The 22,357-nt window shown below is 43.0% G+C and overlaps 1 protein-coding gene across 5 annotated transcripts in view; it reads right to left on the bottom strand.

Moving 5' to 3' along the window:
• Positions 1–1,070: 1,070 nt before the first annotated feature.
• RAPH1 (Ras association (RalGDS/AF-6) and pleckstrin homology domains 1) overlaps positions 1,071–22,357 on the bottom strand; it is a 200,354-nt gene continuing 179,067 nt past the window's right edge. For 4 of the 5 annotated variants that reach the window (XM_063932610.1, XM_063932608.1, XM_063932611.1 and 1 more), the window contains 2 exons: positions 11,429–11,571; positions 1,071–5,518 (listed from right to left, as the gene is read on the bottom strand). In XM_063932610.1, the coding sequence (XP_063788680.1) occupies positions 3,542–5,518; positions 11,429–11,571 (2,120 nt within the window). In that variant the 3' untranslated portion in view covers positions 1,071–3,541. Of the gene's footprint in view, positions 5,519–10,970; positions 11,041–11,428; positions 11,572–22,357 lie in introns of all 5 variants that reach the window. The other variant, XM_063932612.1, reaches the window with a different exon arrangement.

Raw genomic sequence — 22,357 nt, 5'->3', positions numbered from 1 at the left:
AAAGTTTTTTATTTTTTAAGGGAACTGCCAAAGGGACTTTTTGCCCTGGTCTCTACATGGTCTAGAACCAGCCCTGAGTGTATCACTCATGAAATAATGTGATAACCGCGCGATCTGACGGACTTTGAACGTAGAATGAATGTTCGTACTCACAGCAGAGACTATCAGCAAAATGGCTGCACTGGGAAATTGTTCGAGGGCGGCAGATAGTAAACGGCAGGCAGAGAGGCCAGCGGGCAGAGAACTGGATCTGAGGGCAAGGCCTGTGCTAATAAACGGATACTTGATTGGAAAGGAGAGTGGGCACACTTGTTCAGTCCTACAAACGGGCAACATATTACAGGTAGTCTGTCACGGGAGCAGCTCAGATGGCCTCCCAGCAAAGAGTAGGCTGCACATTACATTGTATGACGTACAGAAGCAGGACCTCCAGTTGGCTCAGGAGCACAGGAATTTGACAGTTAATGGAACAGATGTATTAAGCCTGGAGAAGGCATAAGGAAGTGATAAACCAGTGATAAGTGCAAGGTTAATTTACATATTGGAGCTGATTGGCTGGTGCGTTTATCACCTTGCACTTATCACTGTTTTATCACTTCCTTATGCCGTCTCCAGGTTAATACATCTGCCCCAATGATTGAAAACATCAGATCATTAGCCCCACTTCCAACTGCACCATGCAGATGGTAGGATGTGGATATGGAGACAACCGCAAGATCCTTCTGGATACGCTACCATCAAACCTTCAGGAACTGGAAGATGCAGTTCTTGGCATTTGCACTAATATGCCCCATGAAATATACTGTCAGCAGAATCCAGGCCTAGAAGAATTCCAGCTCCATTAAGGACACCACAGTACTAACCCCGTGGTGACAATAATTTGGCCGCCCAGTGTAACGTTAGAAGCCGCATTATACCCGTTTATGCTGTACGTCTGGTGCACTAGTATCTACGAGCTGGGCGGCGGTTCTGTCTGATCTCTTTCCCGACACTTCCTATGTACACCTGCCGGATATAAGAGATGATCGAGTATGAAGCATTCTGGAGACCTTACAAGAAGACGTCTACCATTTTGTCATCGTGTCATTTTATTGTATATGTCTTGTAGATAATTTTAGCAATATTAAATGATATTCAGGGTAATAAGTCCAGAGAGATTAAACTGTATAACGACAGTGAACACAGACGTATCATTTTCCACAATATCACCATGTCCAATATTTGTACTTAAAATTACATACAATAAAAATAATTAACTTTCAAAAATATCTTAATATAACAATTCAGTTGTAGTTACAGACTTTGCTTTATTGTTAGACGATCTATGCAGAACCCTGTGTATGTAAATACCAATGCGAATTACAGATGTTGTCCAAGTCCCAAAGTATCTAAATTATTCCTAAAAGAATCATGAATATCCCAAATATCTACCGTCCATTGGTGAATGAGCATCTAACATCCACTAACAGCAAGAGTAAATGATGAGCGTCACACCTTGAGCAGAGAACATCCCTCGCGTCGGCCGCCAGGCGGCGTAGAACTGAGCGTTATTCCAGGCGCCATGACCATTGCGGGACTCATCATTTAATTGGTGTGCCCACTTTCACCGCAGTAAATTGATGCGCCACTGGCAGATAACCCAGCAACCTTGGACTGTCCAATCCCCATGGTTAGACTAACGTAACGGACTCATGAATACGTGATGCTTACGGGAATATGACAGATCTTTCCAGTGGGCGGAAGCGCTATTCAGAGTATCGCATAAAGGAGACCGTGCGCACTCACCTTCTTACCACGAGCGAAGTCACGGAAAATAATCTATTCTCAGTCAGCATCTGGAATCTTAAACAAACCTTATATACCACAAAGACGCGCTTATATATACGGGCAGTTTCGTTTATAAAACAAACAAAAAAGTAGCGGAATTTGGCAATACCCATCGGAGCGCCCATTCAGGCGCAGCATTCTCCGTCTGTACACAACGGTAAACCTGGCCCTTCCGTGTATCAAATCCATGACTTGTTAATGAAATACCAAATTATAACCAGCGCCCTAGGGCAATGACCCTTTATAAATACATTTCTGAATATTAAGTACCTTCATTAGTAGAGGAGAGAGAGAACATCTCTCTGTAATATTATAGAAGTCCAGGCCACGTTGGGACACGGAACTCTGCGGCCGCTGCTCACCCCTTCCTGGCTACTGATCACACATCATCATGTAAAACCCCAACTTTAGTGAATAATGACAGAGACATTCGTAGGGAAAAGCTTAAGAAGTAATCTCCTTAGGTCATCTCTGATTACAAGAGCGTTGGAAGGCTGCGCGATATACGTGGCCTTTATAAAGCTTCCTTCTGATGAACACTGAACAGCGCATTCATGGAAGTTGCAGCCGTGCACTAACATCTGCCGTAATCGCTGCACGTCGCCCCAAGACCATTACATAACGCAGAGTACAATAATTCCATCACACGCCTGAGCCATAGCCCCGCTCTGGTGGATTTCTGGATAACCTAGCTCCAGAGTCCTGCTCAAAACTTCTTACAAAAACAAATACGGCAGTACATTAGGCGCGCGTTGTGCTAATACAGAACTATGTCACGGTTCCGGGCTCTGTCACTCGTCCAGTCTATTAGTTATTACGGAATCACTTCTGTACATTAAACACCGGAAAGTCATCGGCACTCAGAACGCAATGGAAGATTTACGTGGCTGCGACAGGATTATAAAAACAAGATATCCGCCCATAAAGGCCAATGGCAGCAAATGCGACTTTCTATTCCTCTGTATACGCCCGCAGAGATAAAGTACCAGGTTACTCATCTAGGACGCTACGCACAAGCTGGTCCTTACACCGCGATCACTTCAGCAAGACTCTGGGACTCTGGCTATTGCTCCCTCACAGGTTCTGGTGACATTTGCAGCAGCGGCTGTGGAAGGAGGGCTCGCCTCCAGGTACAGTAGACTACGCTGAGATGGGGGGAAAACATTCGGTGGAATGACAACACACAGATGACAATAGCACCCCTTTCTGGTAAGGCAGACCTCAGTACATAGCTCACTGTCCCCTGTAACAAGCTGAGAAAAAGAACAAATAGTTAAATCTAAGCGCGGACACTGAAACGGAGCAGGAAAATCCACCGCACCAAGTATCAAGTCTTTATATACTTGTCGCTGCGGCTCACTGGATACAGACATGGTGAAATAAAACCTTGTCATGTTTTATTGTACAGCTGCTATAATAATGACAGAATTATATGCCTATTGCAGGAACACATGCAGGAACACACTGCACACCAACATACGCTACAAAAAGGTTTCTGTATACGTAGGATCTGAATTCTGGTTTGGTCCTGTCCGTACTGGGAACGAGCTATGGATCACCGGAAACGTTTTTTGCTAAACAAAGGAAGTGCGCAGTGACCCTTCTCCCGATGCGACATTCGCCTCAATAGGCATTATCATACAAGGATCCTAAATTCATAGTACATTAGTCAGCCAAGTGTTAATCTAGTCTCAAAAAAAGTTTATGACGTGGGTTACCAGTCTCTAGAAAGTTTGGTATTCTGGTCTCTTTTAGGTGGGGCTGGAGGTGGACCCCTTCGTAATGTTGCATAGCCTGATAAATGGCTCCCTCCATAGCAATTAGCTTTTTGATGATCACCTAATAGTTCTGGTGGTGGAGGAGGAAGTACCATGTCATCCATAGTAGCAGTGGGTTCTGGCCTAGATAAACGGGCAGATGATAGAGAACTGTGTCGGGTAATAGACTTCCGCTGCAGAGTCTTGTTTAGGTCAGCAAGGAACCCAGGCTGTACACTGAGGCCCGGTTTAGGCGAAGTTGGCGCTTGAGGACAGGCGGGAGTAGGTTCTGCCGTTTCAGCTTGCATTAGCTTCATGCTATCATTCCGTTTCGGCCTAGTAGGGGGTGGAGCTTTCTTTACAGACGATTTTGACCACGTTTGGGGCTGCGGGTTCACAACAGCCACTTTCGGAGATGTATTCCCAGAAAACAAAACTGGCGGGATATCTGCAGGTGGAGGTGGAGGGGGGAGAAGCTCAAGATCTGCTGGAGGAGGTGGGAAATCCGATTCGGAATCATACAGTGGAGATGGAAATTCTGTGGTGGGCTCTTTTGCTGAAAGCATCATCTGGGCAGAGAGGTTTCCTTGCTGAAAAACCATGGGCAAGTTTACTCCTGAAAGATTAAGTTTAACAGGTTTTGGTGGGGCTGCTGGTGGGGGTATCGCCTCTTTAGTAGGAGATGCAGGAGGTTCGGCAAACTTGGAGACAAGGCTGTCGACAGAGGACTTCTTGGACTCATGGTACTCCGCAGAGCTGTTGGATTTAATACTTGAATTGCGTTGGGGAGTGGGTGGAGGTTTTTTGCCTCCTGGGCTTGATGTCTTGCTTGCTTTTTTAACAGGGGAACCAGTTTTATCTGGAGTTGGAGAAGATGGCGGGACAGGGGATGTTGATGGAGGGAGTGGGGGTGGAGGGGGCGGTGGAGGAAGTAGTGCTAAGCTACTCTCCGGGGGAGGAGGAGGAAATTCAGGTGATGGGACAGAAAACGGCTGCCATTTTGGTTTTGCTTTCACAGCTGGGGGAGATTGGGGAGCCGTACTTGGCGTTGCTGGCTTGGGAGGTTGAGTCTCTGATTGTGGTGGGAGCGGGAACTGACTAGCAAGTTGCTTCACCGAGGGCATGGGAGACTGAGGGGAGGAAAGAGGCTTGGCAGAGAAACTCTGTTGTTTTGGTAACGTCGGAGGTGGTGTTGGACCTGTTGGGAGCAATGGGGGTGCTAGAGGCTGTTGAGTGAGGGAGGGGGTGAAGTTTAGCTGCTTTTTGGGTGGTGTAGGAGGTCCTAAAGCTACAGTTGTTGGTGGAGCAGAAACAGGGGCTGTAATTTTACCACCAGGAACAAACTGCTTGATTGGAGCTTGGAACGGAGGTGGGGGTGGCGGTGGTGGAGGTGGCGGAGGTGGTGGCAACGGTGGAGGAGGAGGAGGCTGAGCAGCATGGATAACGTTATTCTGGGGGACTTGATTAATCTTGAAAGTAGGCGGTGGAGGTGTAAACTGAGGCATGGATGAAGTACATGGGTTTGGTCTTAGCATTGCCATGGCAGAGCCTGGAGGAGGTGGTGGAGGAGGGGGAGGAGGTGGGGGTGGCGGTGGAATAGCCCCATTTGGGGTCACAATCATTTGAGGTTTAGCACTTAGTGCGGTGTGCTGAGTTGCTTGGCTTGCTGATGGTGCCTTGAAATAAGGTCCGGGGTACTGGGCGGCATTTTGCAACCTGGTAATGGTGCTGTACTTAGCAAAAAGAATAGGGGTGGACTTGGATTGAGTGGGGAGAGGAGGAGGAGGTGGGGGAGGCGGTGGAGGTGGGGGCAGAGGAGGAGGTGGGGTAAGCGGTGAAGACTGAGGTGCAGCATGTGGAGAGACAGCTCTGATCTGCACCTGCGATTGAGGGGTCAGTGAAGTTAGGGGACGAGTTAAGGTCTCAATCCGAGCCTAGAACAACAATAAAAACAGACATGAATATAAGTGGACAAATGTATACGCAGCAGTTACACAAACACCACACGTGGACGTTACAACATGTCACGTGGTTATAACGGAGAGAAGACAGAGGGCGGCAGTCACATACATTGCTGTAACAATCTGCAACACATATAAACGGGAATTAGAAAAACCAATATCTAGTACCGGAACATGAATCTGCAGGAAGATTATTTGTGTAAAAGATGCAAATAAAGGTGAAGAAATGACGGACATGGGACTGTGATTGTGTTACACAGAAGACCTGCGGCTGACAGACATTAGCGATGAGAGGATGGCGGCAAGAAGCAAGGTAAGCGGAGATAGCTTCCGTTCCTGCACTAAGAACTACACCCTGGAAATACGCAGCAGCCCATTGGCCAGTAGCAAGAAGAGGAGAAGCCCTGTGTCCCAGTATGAACCATATATTGGGGGTAATTCTGAATTGGGAGCAAAGCAAAAAGCAGCAACTTTGCACCTGGACGAACCTTACTGCAATACAAGGGGGCGAATAGGTGTATATTATGTATGTATGTATGTATGTATGTATGTATGTATGTATGCATGCAAGGTAAATACTGGATGTATGTGCATGTAGCCCACAGATGCTGGACAGCTCTATTCTTACGCTGCAATGTAGATACCTCCAACACCTGCACCGCCGCAATGCAACATGGTTTTACCAAGGGGCAAAGTTACTTTTTCTGCCTTACCCCTACAGTACAACATATGCAGCAGTAATGATGTATTCCTGGCCTGGATGCTGAGACTGCCGCCTCTCTCCTGACGCTATATAACTATGGAGAATTGGGGAGAAGATATGTTCTACATGGACCTCACATCTACAGTACAACATATGCAGCAGTAATGATGTATTCCTGGCCTGGATGCTGAGACTGTGCCTCTCTCCTGCCGCTATATAACTATGGAGAATTGGGGAGAAGATATGCTCTACGTGGACCTCACGTCTACAGTACAACATATGCAGCAGTAATGATGTATTCCTGGCCTGGATGCTGAGACTGTGCCTCTATCCTGCGGGTATATAACTATGGAGAATTGTGGAGAAGATATGCTCTACGTGGACCTCACGTCTACAGTACAATATATGCAGCAGTAATGATGTATTCCTGGCCTGGATGCTGAGACTGTGCCTCTCTCCTGCCGCTATATAACTATGGAGAATTGGGGAGAAGATATGTTCTATGTCGACCTCACGTCTACAGTACAACATATGCAGCAGTAATGATGTATTCCTGGCCTGGATGCTGAGACTGTGCCTCTATCCTGCGGGTATATAACTATGGAGAATTGGGGAGAAGATATGCTCTACGTGGACCTCACGTCTACAGTACAACATATGCAGCAGTAATGATGTATAACTGGCCTGGATGCTGAGACTGTGCCTCTCTCCTGCCGCTATATAACTATGGAGAATTGGGGAGAAGATATGTTCTATGTCGACCTCACGTCTACAGTACAACATATGCAGCAGTAATGATGTATTCCTGGCCTGGATGCTGAGACTGCCGCCTCTCTCCTGCCGCTATATAACTATGGAGAATTGGGGAGAAGATATGCTCTACGTGGACCTCACGTCTACAGTACAACATATGCAGCAGTAATGATGTATTCCTGGCCTGGATGCTGAGACTGTGCCTCTATCCTGCGGGTATATAACTATGGAGAATTGTGGAGAAGATATGCTCTACGTGGACCTCACGTCTACAGTACAATATATGCAGCAGTAATGATGTATTCCTGGCCTGGATGCTGAGACTGTGCCTCTCTCCTGCCGCTATATAACTATGGAGAATTGGGGAGAAGATATGTTCTATGTCGACCTCACGTCTACAGTACAACATATGCAGCAGTAATGATGTATTCCTGGCCTGGATGCTGAGACTGTGCCTCTATCCTGCGGGTATATAACTATGGAGAATTGGGGAGAAGATATGCTCTACGTGGACCTCACGTCTACAGTACAACATATGCAGCAGTAATGATGTATAACTGGCCTGGATGCTGAGACTGTGCCTCTCTCCTGCCGCTATATAACTATGGAGAATTGGGGAGAAGATATGTTCTATGTCGACCTCACGTCTACAGTACAACATATGCAGCAGTAATGATGTATTCCTGGCCTGGATGCTGAGACTGCCGCCTCTCTCCTGACGCTATATAACTATGGAGAATTGGGGAGAAGATATGCTCTACGTGGACCTCACGTCTACAGTACAACATATGCAGCAGTAATGATGTATTCCTGGCCTGGATGCTGAGACTGTGCCTCTCTCCTGCCGCTATATAACTATGGAGAATTGGGGAGAAGATATGTTCTACGTGGACCTCACGTCTACAGTACAACATATGCAGCAGTAATGATGTATTCCTGGCCTGGATGCTGAGACTGTGCCTCTCTCTTGCCGCTATATAACTATGGAGAATTGGGGAGAAGATATGTTCTACGTGGACCTCACGTCTACAGTACAACATATGCAGCAGTAATGATGTATTCCTGGCCTGGATGCTGAGACTGTGCCTCTATCCTGCCGCTATATAACTATGGAGAATTGTGGAGAAGATATGTTCTACATGGACCTCACGTCTACAGTACAACATATGCAGCAGTAATGATGTATAACTGGCCTGGATGCTGAGACTGTGCCTCTATCCTGCCGCTATATAACTATGGAGAATTGTGGAGAAGATATGTTCTACGTGGACCTCACATCTACAGTACAACATATGCAGCAGTAATGATGTATTCCTGGCCTGGATGCTGAGACTGTGCCTCTATCCTGACGCTATATAACTATGGAGAATTGGGGAGAAGATATGTTCTACGTGGACCTCACGTCTACAGTACAACATATGCAGCAGTAATGATGTATTCCTGGCCTGGATGCTGAGACTGTGCCTCTATCCTGCGGGTATATAACTATGGAGAATTGGGGAGAAGATATGCTCTACGTGGACCTCACGTCTACAGTACAACATATGCAGCAGTAATGATGTATTCCTGGCCTGGATGCTGAGACTGTGCCTCTATCCTGACGCTATATAACTATGGAGAATTGTGGAGAAGATATGTTCTACATGGACCTCACGTCTACAGTACAACATATGCAGCAGTAATGATGTATTCCTGGCCTGGATGCTGAGACTGTGCCTCTCTCCTGATGCTATATAACTATGGAGAATTGGGGAGAAGATATGTTCTACATGGACCTCACGTCTACAGTACAACATATGCAGCAGTAATGATGTATAACTGGCCTGGATGCTGAGACTGTGCCTCTATCCTGACGCTATATAACTATGGAGAATTGGGGAGAAGATATGTTCTACGTGGACCTCACATCTACAGTACAACATATGCAGCAGTAATGATGTATTCCTGGCCTGGATGCTGAGACTGCCGCCTCTCTCCTGACGCTATATAACTATGGAGAATTGGGGAGAAGATATGTTCTACGTGGACCTCACGTCTACAGTACAACATATGCAGCAGTAATGATGTATTCCTGGCCTGGATGCTGAGACTGTGCCTCTCTCCTGATGCTATATAACTATGGAGAATTGGGGAGAAGATATGTTCTACGTGGACCTCACGTCTACAGTACAACATATGCAGCAGTAATGATGTATTCCTGGCCTGGATGCTGAGACTGTGCCTCTCTCCTGACGCTATATAACTATGGAGAATTGTGGAGAAGATATGTTCTATGTTGACCTCACGTCTACAGTACAACATATGCAGCAGTAATGATGTATTCCTGGCCTGGATGCTGAGACTGTGCCTCTATCCTGACGCTATATAACTATGGAGAATTGTGGAGAAGATATGTTCTACATGGACCTCACGTCTACAGTACAACATATGCAGCAGTAATGATGTATTCCTGGCCTGGATGCTGAGACTGTGCCTCTCTCCTGATGCTATATAACTATGGAGAATTGGGGAGAAGATATGTTCTACATGGACCTCACGTCTACAGTACAACATATGCAGCAGTAATGATGTATAACTGGCCTGGATGCTGAGACTGTGCCTCTATCCTGACGCTATATAACTATGGAGAATTGTGGAGAAGATATGTTCTACGTGGACCTCACATCTACAGTACAACATATGCAGCAGTAATTATGTATTCCTGGCCTGGATGCTGAGACTGTGCCTCTCTCCTGATGCTATATAACTATGGAGAATTGGGGAGAAGATATGTTCTACGTGGACCTCACGTCTACAGTACAACATATGCAGCAGTAATGATGTATTCCTGGCCTGGATGCTGAGACTGTGCCTCTCTCCTGACGCTATATAACTATGGAGAATTGTGGTGAAGATATGTTCTACATGGACCTCACGTCTACAGTACAACATATGCAGCAGTAATGATGTATAACTGGCCTGGATGCTGAGACTGTGCCTCTCTCCTGCGGGTATATAACTATGGAGAATTGTGGAGAAGATATGTTCTACGTGGACCTCACGTCTACAGTAGAACATATGCAGCAGTAATGATGTATTCCTGGCCTGGATGCTGAGACTGTGCCTCTCTCCTGACGCTATATAACTATGGAGAATTGGGGAGAAGATATGTTCTACGTGGACCTCACGTCTACAGTACAACATATGCAGCAGTAATGATGTATTCCTGGCCTGGATGCTGAGACTGTGCCTCTCTCCTGACGCTATATAACTATGGAGAATTGGGGAGAAGATATGTTCTACGTGGACCTCACATCTACAGTACAACATATGCAGCAGTAATGATGTATTCCTGGCCTGGATGCTGAGACTGTGTCTCTCTCCTGACGCTATATAACTATGGAGAATTGGGGAGAAGATAAAATATGGAGCGCTCAGTAATGGGACGCTAAACAAACTGGCTTATACGCCCTTCCGCTAAAGCCTCACATTTCAGGGAAGCCCTGATGGTAAAACGTTGCTATGTTCTCAGCCTGTATGCCAGGATGATACGGCACCGGTGTAATGCTGTATACGCTCCTTCAGGTGTGAAAAGGTTACGGCATCTTGCGATCAGACAGACACTGGCTGAGAGATGAGGTCACAATGACGGCATTACTGTCGCGACTGGGGTCACAGCCCAGGAAGACTAAACTCTAGCTTTGCATTTCATTATCAGCCACCGTCACATCAGCTTTGATTTCAGGATTTGGTCTCGTGGCTGCTGCCACATGTACGACCACTTTTAGAAAGGAACAGAATTAATATTGGTCAAGAAGAAAGTTAACTAGAAGCCGGGGAGGGGTGAGAGTTGGTGGGAGGTGGGGGGCGACTTGTGTTAAAGGTTCGTTCTCCTTCTCAGGAAAGGATTAAGGATTCTTTAGAGAGTTAGTCTGGAGAATTCCAGGTAACAACATCCAGGTTATGTGTGTTTTTCAGATGACCCCTGACCTTAATACTGCCCGCTACAAATCGCTGGGGGCTTGATGGCCTTAGCAGACGTGGGCTTCACATTTGGAACCTGGGACAATGAGGCGACAGGAGAAACACGAGCAGAAAGACAAAATGCGTGGCGTCAGAACAGCAGACATGATGCAAACGTGAAAATATGCGCACACCATTCAGCGCCAATCCCCATGCGGACGCTATACTGCATACTTGATGGCAATTTGTTAATTAGATTAAGTCATGAAAATCAAATATTCTTTATTGTTACAAATGAACAGGTTTTAGCAAAACACAAGAAACTTACCGAGTGGGGCGGCTACATGGCGACATAATAATGGGGTGATATTATGTAGAAGGGACGGACACTATGCATGGGTGTACATTATGTGATGGGCGCAAGGCCCGGCAGCCTGTTACTTGTGGTGCATTATTTCTGTATAATCGGTACTATGCGCTGCTACCTTGCTGGATTCCTCCAGCTGCGTCCCTCGTTTCCAGGCTTCGGAGAAGATGGAGCTGACGATGCTTTGGGAACGCACATGGCAACCGCCAAGAGAGTCAGAGAGCCCGTTGTCTGATTGGTTGGAATGGTTCGACTGGGATTCTGTATAAAGAACACAGATACTAAGATACTTCTCCAGAGTTCAAACACAGCCGCCATTACTGACCTATGACCTCAGCATCACTTACAGGAGAGTGTACCTACCATGTGCAGCTGTAATGTTACTATATAACCACTGGTGTCACTTACAGTCTATAGTACTATTACATACATGTACTCAGCATCACATAAAGGAGAGTGTACCTACCATGTGCAGCTGTAATGTTACTATATAACCACTGGCGTCACTTACAGTCTATAGTACTATTACATACATGTACTCAGCATCACATACAGGAGAGTGTACCTACCATGTGCAGCTGTAATGTTACTATATAACCACTGGTGTCACTTACAGTCTATAGTACTATTACATACATGTACTCAGCATCACATAAAGGAGAGTGTACCTACCATGTGCAGCTGTAATGTTACTATATAACCACTGGTGTCACTTACAGTCTATAATACACTATTACATACATGTACTCAGCATCACATACAGGAGAGTGTACCTACCATGTGCAGCTGTAATGTTACTATATAACCACTGGTGTCACTTACAGTCTATAGTACTATTACATACATGTACTCAGCATCACATACAGGAGAGTGTACCTACCATGTGCAGCTGTAATGTTATTATATAACCACTGGTGTCACTTACAGTCTATAGTACTATTACATACATGTACTCAGCGTCACATACAGGAGAGTGTACCTACCATATGCAGCTGTAATGTTACTATATAACCACTGGCGTCACTTACAGTCTATAGTACTATTACATACATGTACTCAGCATCACTTACAGGAGAGTGTACCTACCATGTGCAGCTGTAATGTTACTATATAACCACTGGTGTCACTTACAGTCTATAGTACTATTACATACATGTACTCAGCATCACATAAAGGAGAGTGTACCTACCATGTGCAGCTGTAATGTTACTATATAACCACTGGCGTCACTTACAGTCTATAGTACTATTACATACATGTACTCAGCATCACTTACAGGAGAGTGTACCTACCATGTGCAGCTGTAATGTTACTATATAACCACTGGCGTCACTTACAGTCTATAGTACTATTACATACATGTACTCAGCGTCACATACAGGAGAGTGTACCTACCATGTGCAGCTGTAATGTTACTATATAACCACTGGCGTCACTTACAGTCTATAGTACTATTACATACATGTACTCAGCGTCACATACAGGAGAGTGTACCTATCATGTGCAGCTGTAATGTTACTATATAACCACTGGTGTCACTTACAGTCTATAGTACTATTACATACATGTACTCAGCGTCACATACAGGAGAGTGTACCTATCATGTGCAGCTGTAATGTTACTATATAACCACTGGTGTCACTTACAGTCTATAGTACTATTACATACATGTACGCAGCGTCACATACAGGAGAGTGTACCTATCATGTGCAGCTGTAATGTTACTATATAACCACTGGTGTCACTTACAGTCTATAATACACTATTACATACATGTACTCAGCGTCACATACAGGAGGGTGTACCTACTATGTGCAGCTGTAATGTTACTATATAACCACTGGTGTCACTTACAGTCTATAGTACACTATTACATACATGTACTCAGCGTCACATACAGGAGAGTGTACCTACCATGTGCAGCTGTAATGTTACTATATAACCACTGGTGTCACTTACAGTCTATAATACACTATTACATACATGTACTCAGCGTCACATACAGGAGGGTGTACCTACCATGTGCAGCTGTAATGTTACTATATAACCACTGGTGTCACTTACAGTCTATAGTACACTATTACATACATGTACTCAGCATCACATACAGGAGAGTGTACCTACCATGTGCAGCTGTAATGTTACTATATAACCACTGGTGTCACTTACAGTCTATAATACACTATTACATACATGTACTCAGCATCACATACAGGAGAGTGTACCTACCATGTGCAGCTGTAATGTTACTATATAACCACTGGTGTCACTTACAGTCTATAGTACTATTACATACATGTACTCAGCGTCACATACAGGAGAGTGTACCTACCATATGCAGCTGTAATGTTACTATATAACCACTGGTGTCACTTACAGTCTATAATACACTATTACATACATGTACTCAGCGTCACATACAGGAGGGTGTACCTACCATGTGCAGCTGTAATGTTACTATATAACCACTGGTGTCACTTACAGTCTATAGTACACTATTACATACATGTACTCAGCATCACATACAGGAGAGTGTACCTACCATGTGCAGCTGTAATGTTACTATATAACCACTGGTGTCACTTACAGTCTATAGTACTATTACATACATGTACTCAGCGTCACATACAGGAGAGTGTACCTATCATGTGCAGCTGTAATGTTACTATATAACCACTGGTGTCACTTACAGTCTATAGTACTATTACATACATGTACGCAGCGTCACATACAGGAGAGTGTACCTATCATGTGCAGCTGTAATGTTACTATATAACCACTGGTGTCACTTACAGTCTATAATACACTATTACATACATGTACTCAGCGTCACATACAGGAGGGTGTACCTACTATGTGCAGCTGTAATGTTACTATATAACCACTGGTGTCACTTACAGTCTATAGTACACTATTACATACATGTACTCAGCGTCACATACAGGAGAGTGTACCTACCATGTGCAGCTGTAATGTTACTATATAACCACTGGTGTCACTTACAGTCTATAATACACTATTACATACATGTACTCAGCGTCACATACAGGAGGGTGTACCTACCATGTGCAGCTGTAATGTTACTATATAACCACTGGTGTCACTTACAGTCTATAGTACTATTACATACATGTGCTCAGCATCACATACAGGAGAGTGTACCTACCATGTGCAGCTGTAATGTTACTATATAACCACTGGTGTCACTTACAGTCTATAATACACTATTACATACATGTACTCAGCATCACATACAGGAGAGTGTACCTACCATGTGCAGCTGTAATGTTACTATATAACCACTGGTGTCACTTACAGTCTATAGTACTATTACATACATGTACTCAGCGTCACATACAGGAGAGTGTACCTACCATATGCAGCTGTAATGTTACTATATAACCACTGGTGTCACTTACAGTCTATAATACACTATTACATACATGTACTCAGCGTCACATACAGGAGGGTGTACCTACCATGTGCAGCTGTAATGTTACTATATAACCACTGGTGTCACTTACAGTCTATAGTACACTATTACATACATGTACTCAGCATCACATACAGGAGAGTGTACCTACCATGTGCAGCTGTAATGTTACTATATAACCACTGGTGTCACTTACAGTCTATAATACACTATTACATACATGTACTCAGCATCACATACAGGAGAGTGTACCTACCATGTGCAGCTGTAATGTTACTATATAACCACTGGCGTTACTTACAGTCTATAGTACTATTACATACATGTACTCAGCATCACATACAGGAGAGTGTACCTACCATGTGCAGCTGTAATGTTACTATATAACCACTGGTGTCACTTACAGTCTATAGTACTATTACATACATGTACTCAGCATCACATACAGGAGAGTGTACCTACCATGTGCAGCTGTAATGTTACTATATAACCACTGGTGTCACTTACAGTCTATAGTACACTATTACATACATGTACTCAGCATCACATACAGGAGAGTGTACCTACCATATGCAGCTGTAATGTTACTATATAACCACTGGTGTCACTTACAGTCTATAGTACACTATTACATACATGTACTCAGCATCACATACAGGAGAGTGTACCTACCATGTGCAGCTGTAATGTTACTATATAACCACTGGTGTCACTTACAGTCTATAGTACACTATTACATACATGTACTCAGTATCACATACAGGAGAGTGTACCTACCATGTGCAGCTGTAATGTTACTATATAACCACTGGTGTCACTTACAGTCTATAGTACTATTACATACATGTACTCAGCATCACATACAGGAGAGTGTACCTACCATGTGCAGCTGTAATGTTACTATATAACCACTGGCGTCACTTACAGTCTATAGTACACTATTACATACATGTACTCAGCGTCGCATACAGGAGAGTGTACCTACCATGTGCAGCTGTAATGTTACTATATAACCACTGGCGTCACTTACAGTCTATAGTACTATTACATACATGTTCTCAGCGTCACATACAGGAGAGTGTACCTACCATGTGCAGCTGTAATGTTACTATATAATCACTGGTGTCACTTACAGTCTATAGTACTATTACATACATGTGCTCAGCATCACATACAGGAGAGTGTACCTACCATGTGCAGCTGTAATGTTACTATATAACCACTGGCGTCACTTACAGTCTATAGTACTATTACATACATGTACTCAGCGTCACATACAGGAGAGTGTACCTACCATGTGCAGCTGTAATGTTACTATATAATCACTGGTGTCACTTACAGTCTATAGTACTATTACATACATGTGCTCAGCATCACATACAGGAGAGTGTACCTACCATGTGCAGCTGTAATGTTACTATATAACCACTGGCGTCACTTACAGTCTATAGTACTATTACATACATGTACTCAGCATCACATACAGGAGAGTGTACCTACCATGTGCAGCTGTAATGTTACTATATAACCACTGGTGTCACTTACAGTCTATAGTACACTATTACATACATGTACTCAGCATCACATACAGGAGAGTGTACCTACCATGTGCAGCTGTAATGTTACTATATAACCACTGGTGTCACTTACAGTCTATAGTACACTATTACATACATGTACTCAGCATCACATGCAGGAGAGTGTACCTACCATGTGCAGCTGTAATGTTACTATATAACCACTGGCGTCACTTACAGTCTATAGTACACTATTACATACATGTACTCAGCATCACATACAGGAGGGTGTACCTACCATGTGCATCTGTAATGTTACTATATAACCACTGGTATCACTTACAGTCTATAGTACTATTACATACATGTACTCAGCGTCACATACAGGAGAGTGTACCTACCATGTGCAGCTGTAATGTTACTATATAATCATTGGTGTCACTTACAGTCTATAGTACTATTACATACATGTACTCAGCATCACATACAGGAGTGTGTACCTACCATGTGCAGCTGTAATGTTACTATATAACCACTGGCGTCACTTACAGTCTATAGTATACTATTACATACATGTACTCAGCATCACATACAGGAGAGTGTACCTACCATGTGCAGCTGTAATGTTACTATATAATCACTGGTGTCACTTACAGTCTATAGTACTATTACATACATGTACTCAGCGTCACATACAGGAGAGTGTACCTACCATGTGCAGCTGTAATGTTACTATATAATCACTGGTGTCACTTACAGTCTATAGTACACTATTACATACATGTACTCAGCATCACATACAGGAGAGTGTACCTACCATGTGCAGCTGTAATGTTACTATATAACCACTGGTGTCACTTACAGTCTATAATACACTATTACATACATGTACTCAGCATCACATACAGGAGAGTGTACCTACCATGTGCAGCTGTAATGTTACTATATAACCACTGGTGTCACTTACAGTCTATAATACACTATTACATACATGTACTCAGCATCACATACAGGAGAGTGTACCTACCATGTGCAGCTGTAATGTTACTATATAACCACTGGCGTCACTTACAGTCTATAGTACACTATTACATACATGTACTCAGCGTCACATACAGGAGAGTGTACCTACCATGTGCAGCTGTAATGTTACTATATAACCACTGGTGTCACTTACAGTCTATAGTACTATTACATACATGTACTCAGCGTCACATACATGAGAGTGTACCTACCATGTGCAGCTGTAATGTTACTATATAATCACTGGTGTCACTTACAGTCTATAGTACACTATTACATACATGTACTCAGCATCACATACAGGAGAGTGTACCTACCATGTGCAGCTGTAATGTTACTATATAACCACTGGCGTCACTTACAGTCTATAATACACTATTACATACATGTACTCAGCATCACATACATGAGAGTGTACCTACCATGTGCAGCTGTAATGTTACTATATAACCACTGGCGTCACTTACAGTCTATAGTACTATTACATACATGTACTCAACGTCACATACAGGAGAGTGTACCTACCATGTGCAGCTGTAATGTTACTATATAACCACTGGCGTCACTTACAGTCTATAGTACTATTACATACATGTACTCAGCGTCACATACAGGAGAGTGTACCTACCATGTGCAGCTGTAATGTTACTATATAACCACTGGCGTCACTTACAGTCTATAGTACACTATTACATACATGTACTCAGCATCACATACAGGAGAGTGTACCTACCATGTGCAGCTGTAATGTTACTATATAACCACTGGTGTCACTTACAGTCTATAGTACACTATTACATACATGTACTCAGCATCACATACAGGAGAGTGTGCCTACCATGTGCAGCTGTAATGTTACTATATAACCACTGGCGTCACTTACAGTCTATAGTACTATTACATACATGTACTCAGCATCACATACAGGAGAGTGTACCTACCATGTGCAGCTGTAATGTTACTATATAACCACTGGTGTCACTTACAGTCTATAGTACACTATTACATACATGTACTCAGCATCACAAACAGGAGAGTGTACCTACCATGTGCAGCTGTAATGTTACTATATAACCACTGGTGTCACTTACAGTCTATAACACACTATTACATACATGTACTCAGCATCACATACAGGAGTGTGTACCTACCATGTGCAGCTGTAATGTTACTATATAACCACTGGTATCACTTACAGTCTATAGTACTATTACATACATGTACTCAGCATCACATACAGGAGAGTGTACCTACCATGTGCAGCTGTAATGTTACTATATAACCACTGGTATCACTTACAGTCTATAGTACTATTACATACATGTAGTCAGCATCACATACATGAGAGTGTACCTACCATGTGCAGCTGTAATGTTACTATATAACCACTGGTGTCACTTACAGTCTATAGTACTATTACATACATGTACTCAGCGTCACATACAGGAGAGTGTACCTACCATGTGCAGCTGTAATGTTACTATATAACCACTGGCGTCACTTACAGTCTATAATACACTATTACATACATGTACTCAGCATCACATACAGGAGAGTGTACCTACCATGTGCAGCTGTAATGTTACTATATAACCACTGGCGTCACTTACAGTCTATAATACACTATTACATACATGTACTCAGCATCACATACAGGAGAGTGTACCTACCATGTGCAGCTGTAATGTTACTATATAACCACTGGCGTCACTTACAGTCTATAATACACTATTACATACATGTACTCAGCATCACATACAGGAGAGTGTACCTACCATGTGCAGCTGTAATGTTACTATATAACCACTGGTGTCACTTACAGTCTATAGTACACTATTACATACATGTACTCAGCGTCACATACAGGAGAGTGTACCTACCATGTGCAGCTGTAATGTTACTATATAACCACTGGCGTCACTTACAGTCTATAATACACTATTACATACATGTACTCAGCGTCACATACAGGAGAGTGTACCTACCATATGCAGCTGTAATGTTACTATATAACCACTGGTGTCACTTACAGTCTATAGTACACTATTACATACATGTACTCAGCGTCACATACAGGAGAGTGTACCTACCATGTGCAGCTGTAATGTTACTATATAATCACTGGTGTCACTTACAGTCTATAGTACACTATTACATACATGTACTCAGCATCACATGCAGGAGAGTGTACCTACCATGTGCAGCTGTAATGTTACTATATAACCACTGGCGTCACTTACAGTCTATAGTACACTATTACATACATGTACTCAGCATCACATACAGGAGGGTGTACCTACCATGTGCATCTGTAATGTTACTATATAACCACTGGTGTCACTTACAGTCTATAGTACTATTACATACATGTACTCAGCATCACATACAGGAGAGTGTACCTACCATGTGCAGCTGTAATGTTACTATATAACCACTGGTGTCACTTACAGTCTATAGTACACTATTACATACATGTACTCAGCATCACATGCAGGAGAGTGTACCTACCATGTGCAGCTGTAATGTTACTATATAACCACTGGCGTCACTTACAGTCTATAGTACACTATTACATACATGTACTCAGCATCACATACAGGAGGGTGTACCTACCATGTGCATCTGTAATGTTACTATATAACCACTGGTATCACTTACAGTCTATAGTACTATTACATACATGTACTCAGCGTCACATACAGGAGAGTGTACCTACCATGTGCAGCTGTAATGTTATTATATAACCACTGGCGTCACTTACAGTCTATAGTACTATTACATACATGTACTCAGCGTCACATACAGGAGAGTGTACCTACCATGTGCAGCTGTAATGTTACTATATAACCACTGGTGTCACTTACAGTCTATAGTACTATTACATACATGTACTCAGCGTCACATACAGGAGTGTGTACCTACCATGTGCAGCTGTAATGTTACTATATAACCACTGGTGTCACTTACAGTCTATAGTACACTATTACATACATGTACTCAGCATCACATACAGGAGAGTGTACCTACCATGTGCAGCTGTAATGTTACTATATAATCACTGGTGTCACTTACAGTCTATAGTACTATTACATACATGTACTCAGCGTCACATACAGGAGAGTGTACCTACCATGTGCAGCTGTAATGTTACTATATAATCACTGGTGTCACTTACAGTCTATAGTACTATTACATACATGTACTCAGCGTCACATACAGGAGAGTGTACCTACCATGTGCAGCTGTAATGTTACTATATAATCACTGGTGTCACTTACAGTCTATAGTACACTATTACATACATGTACTCAGCATCACATACAGGAGAGTGTACCTACCATGTGCAGCTGTAATGTTACTATATAACCACTGGTGTCACTTACAGTCTATAATACACTATTACATACATGTACTCAGCATCACATACAGGAGAGTGTACCTACCATGTGCAGCTGTAATGTTACTATATAACCACTGGTGTCACTTACAGTCTATAATACACTATTACATACATGTACTCAGCATCACATACAGGAGAGTGTACCTACCATGTGCAGCTGTAATGTTACTATATAACCACTGGCGTCACTTACAGTCTATAGTACACTATTACATACATGTACTCAGCGTCACATACAGGAGAGTGTACCTACCATGTGCAGCTGTAATGTTACTATATAACCACTGGTGTCACTTACAGTCTATAGTACTATTACATACATGTACTCAGCGTCACATACATGAGAGTGTACCTACCATGTGCAGCTGTAATGTTACTATATAATCACTGGTGTCACTTACAGTCTATAGTACACTATTACATACATGTACTCAGCGTCACATACAGGAGAGTGTACCTACCATGTGCAGCTGTAATGTTACTATATAACCACTGGCGTCACTTACAGTCTATAGTACACTATTACATACATGTACTCAGCATCACATACAGGAGAGTGTACCTACCATGTGCAGCTGTAATGTTACTATATAACCACTGGCGTCACTTACAGTCTATAGTACACTATTACATACATGTACTCAGCATCACATACAGGAGAGTGTGCCTACCATGTGCAGCTGTAATGTTACTATATAACCACTGGCGTCACTTACAGTCTATAGTACTATTACATACATGTACTCAGCATCACATACAGGAGAGTGTACCTACCATGTGCAGCTGTAATGTTACTATATAACCACTGGTGTCACTTACAGTCTATAGTACACTATTACATACATGTACTCAGCATCACATACAGGAGAGTGTACCTACCATGTGCAGCTGTAATGTTACTATATAACCACTGGTGTCACTTACAGTCTATAATACACTATTACATACATGTACTCAGCATCACATACAGGAGAGTGTACCTACCAATGTGCAGCTGTAATGTTACTATATAACCACTGGTGTCACTTACAGTCTATAGTATACTATTACATACATGTACTCAGCATCACATACAGGAGTGTGTACCTACCATGTGCAGCTGTAATGTTACTATATAACCACTGGTATCACTTACAGTCTATAGTACTTTACATACATGTACTCAGCATCACATACAGGAGAGTGTACCTACCATGTGCAGCTGTAATGTTACTATATAACCACTGGTATCACTTACAGTCTATAGTACTATTACATACATGTACTCAGCATCACATACAGGAGTGTGTACCTACCATGTGCAGCTGTAATGTTACTATATAACCACTGGTGTCCACTTACAGTCTATAGTACTATTACATACATGTAGTCAGCATCACATACATGAGAGTGTACCTACCATGTTGCAGCTGTAATGTTACTATATAACCACTGGTGTCACTTACAGTCTATAGTACTATTACATACATGTACTCAGCGTCACTACAGGAGAGTGTACCTACATGTGCAGCTGTACTGTTACTATATAACCACTGGCGTCACTTACAGTCTATAGTAACTATTACATACATGTACTCAGCATCACATACAGGAGAGTGTACCTACCATGTGCAGCTGTAATGTTACTATATAACCACTGGCGTCACTTACAGTCTATAATACACTATTACATAC

The sequence above is a fragment of the Pseudophryne corroboree genome, chromosome 7 (assembly GCF_028390025.1).
Source record: "Pseudophryne corroboree isolate aPseCor3 chromosome 7, aPseCor3.hap2, whole genome shotgun sequence".
Classification (NCBI taxonomy): Eukaryota; Metazoa; Chordata; class Amphibia; order Anura; family Myobatrachidae; genus Pseudophryne; species Pseudophryne corroboree.
The sequence above is the reverse complement of the archived record's forward strand: the minus strand, read 5'-3'. Positions and strand labels throughout refer to the sequence as shown.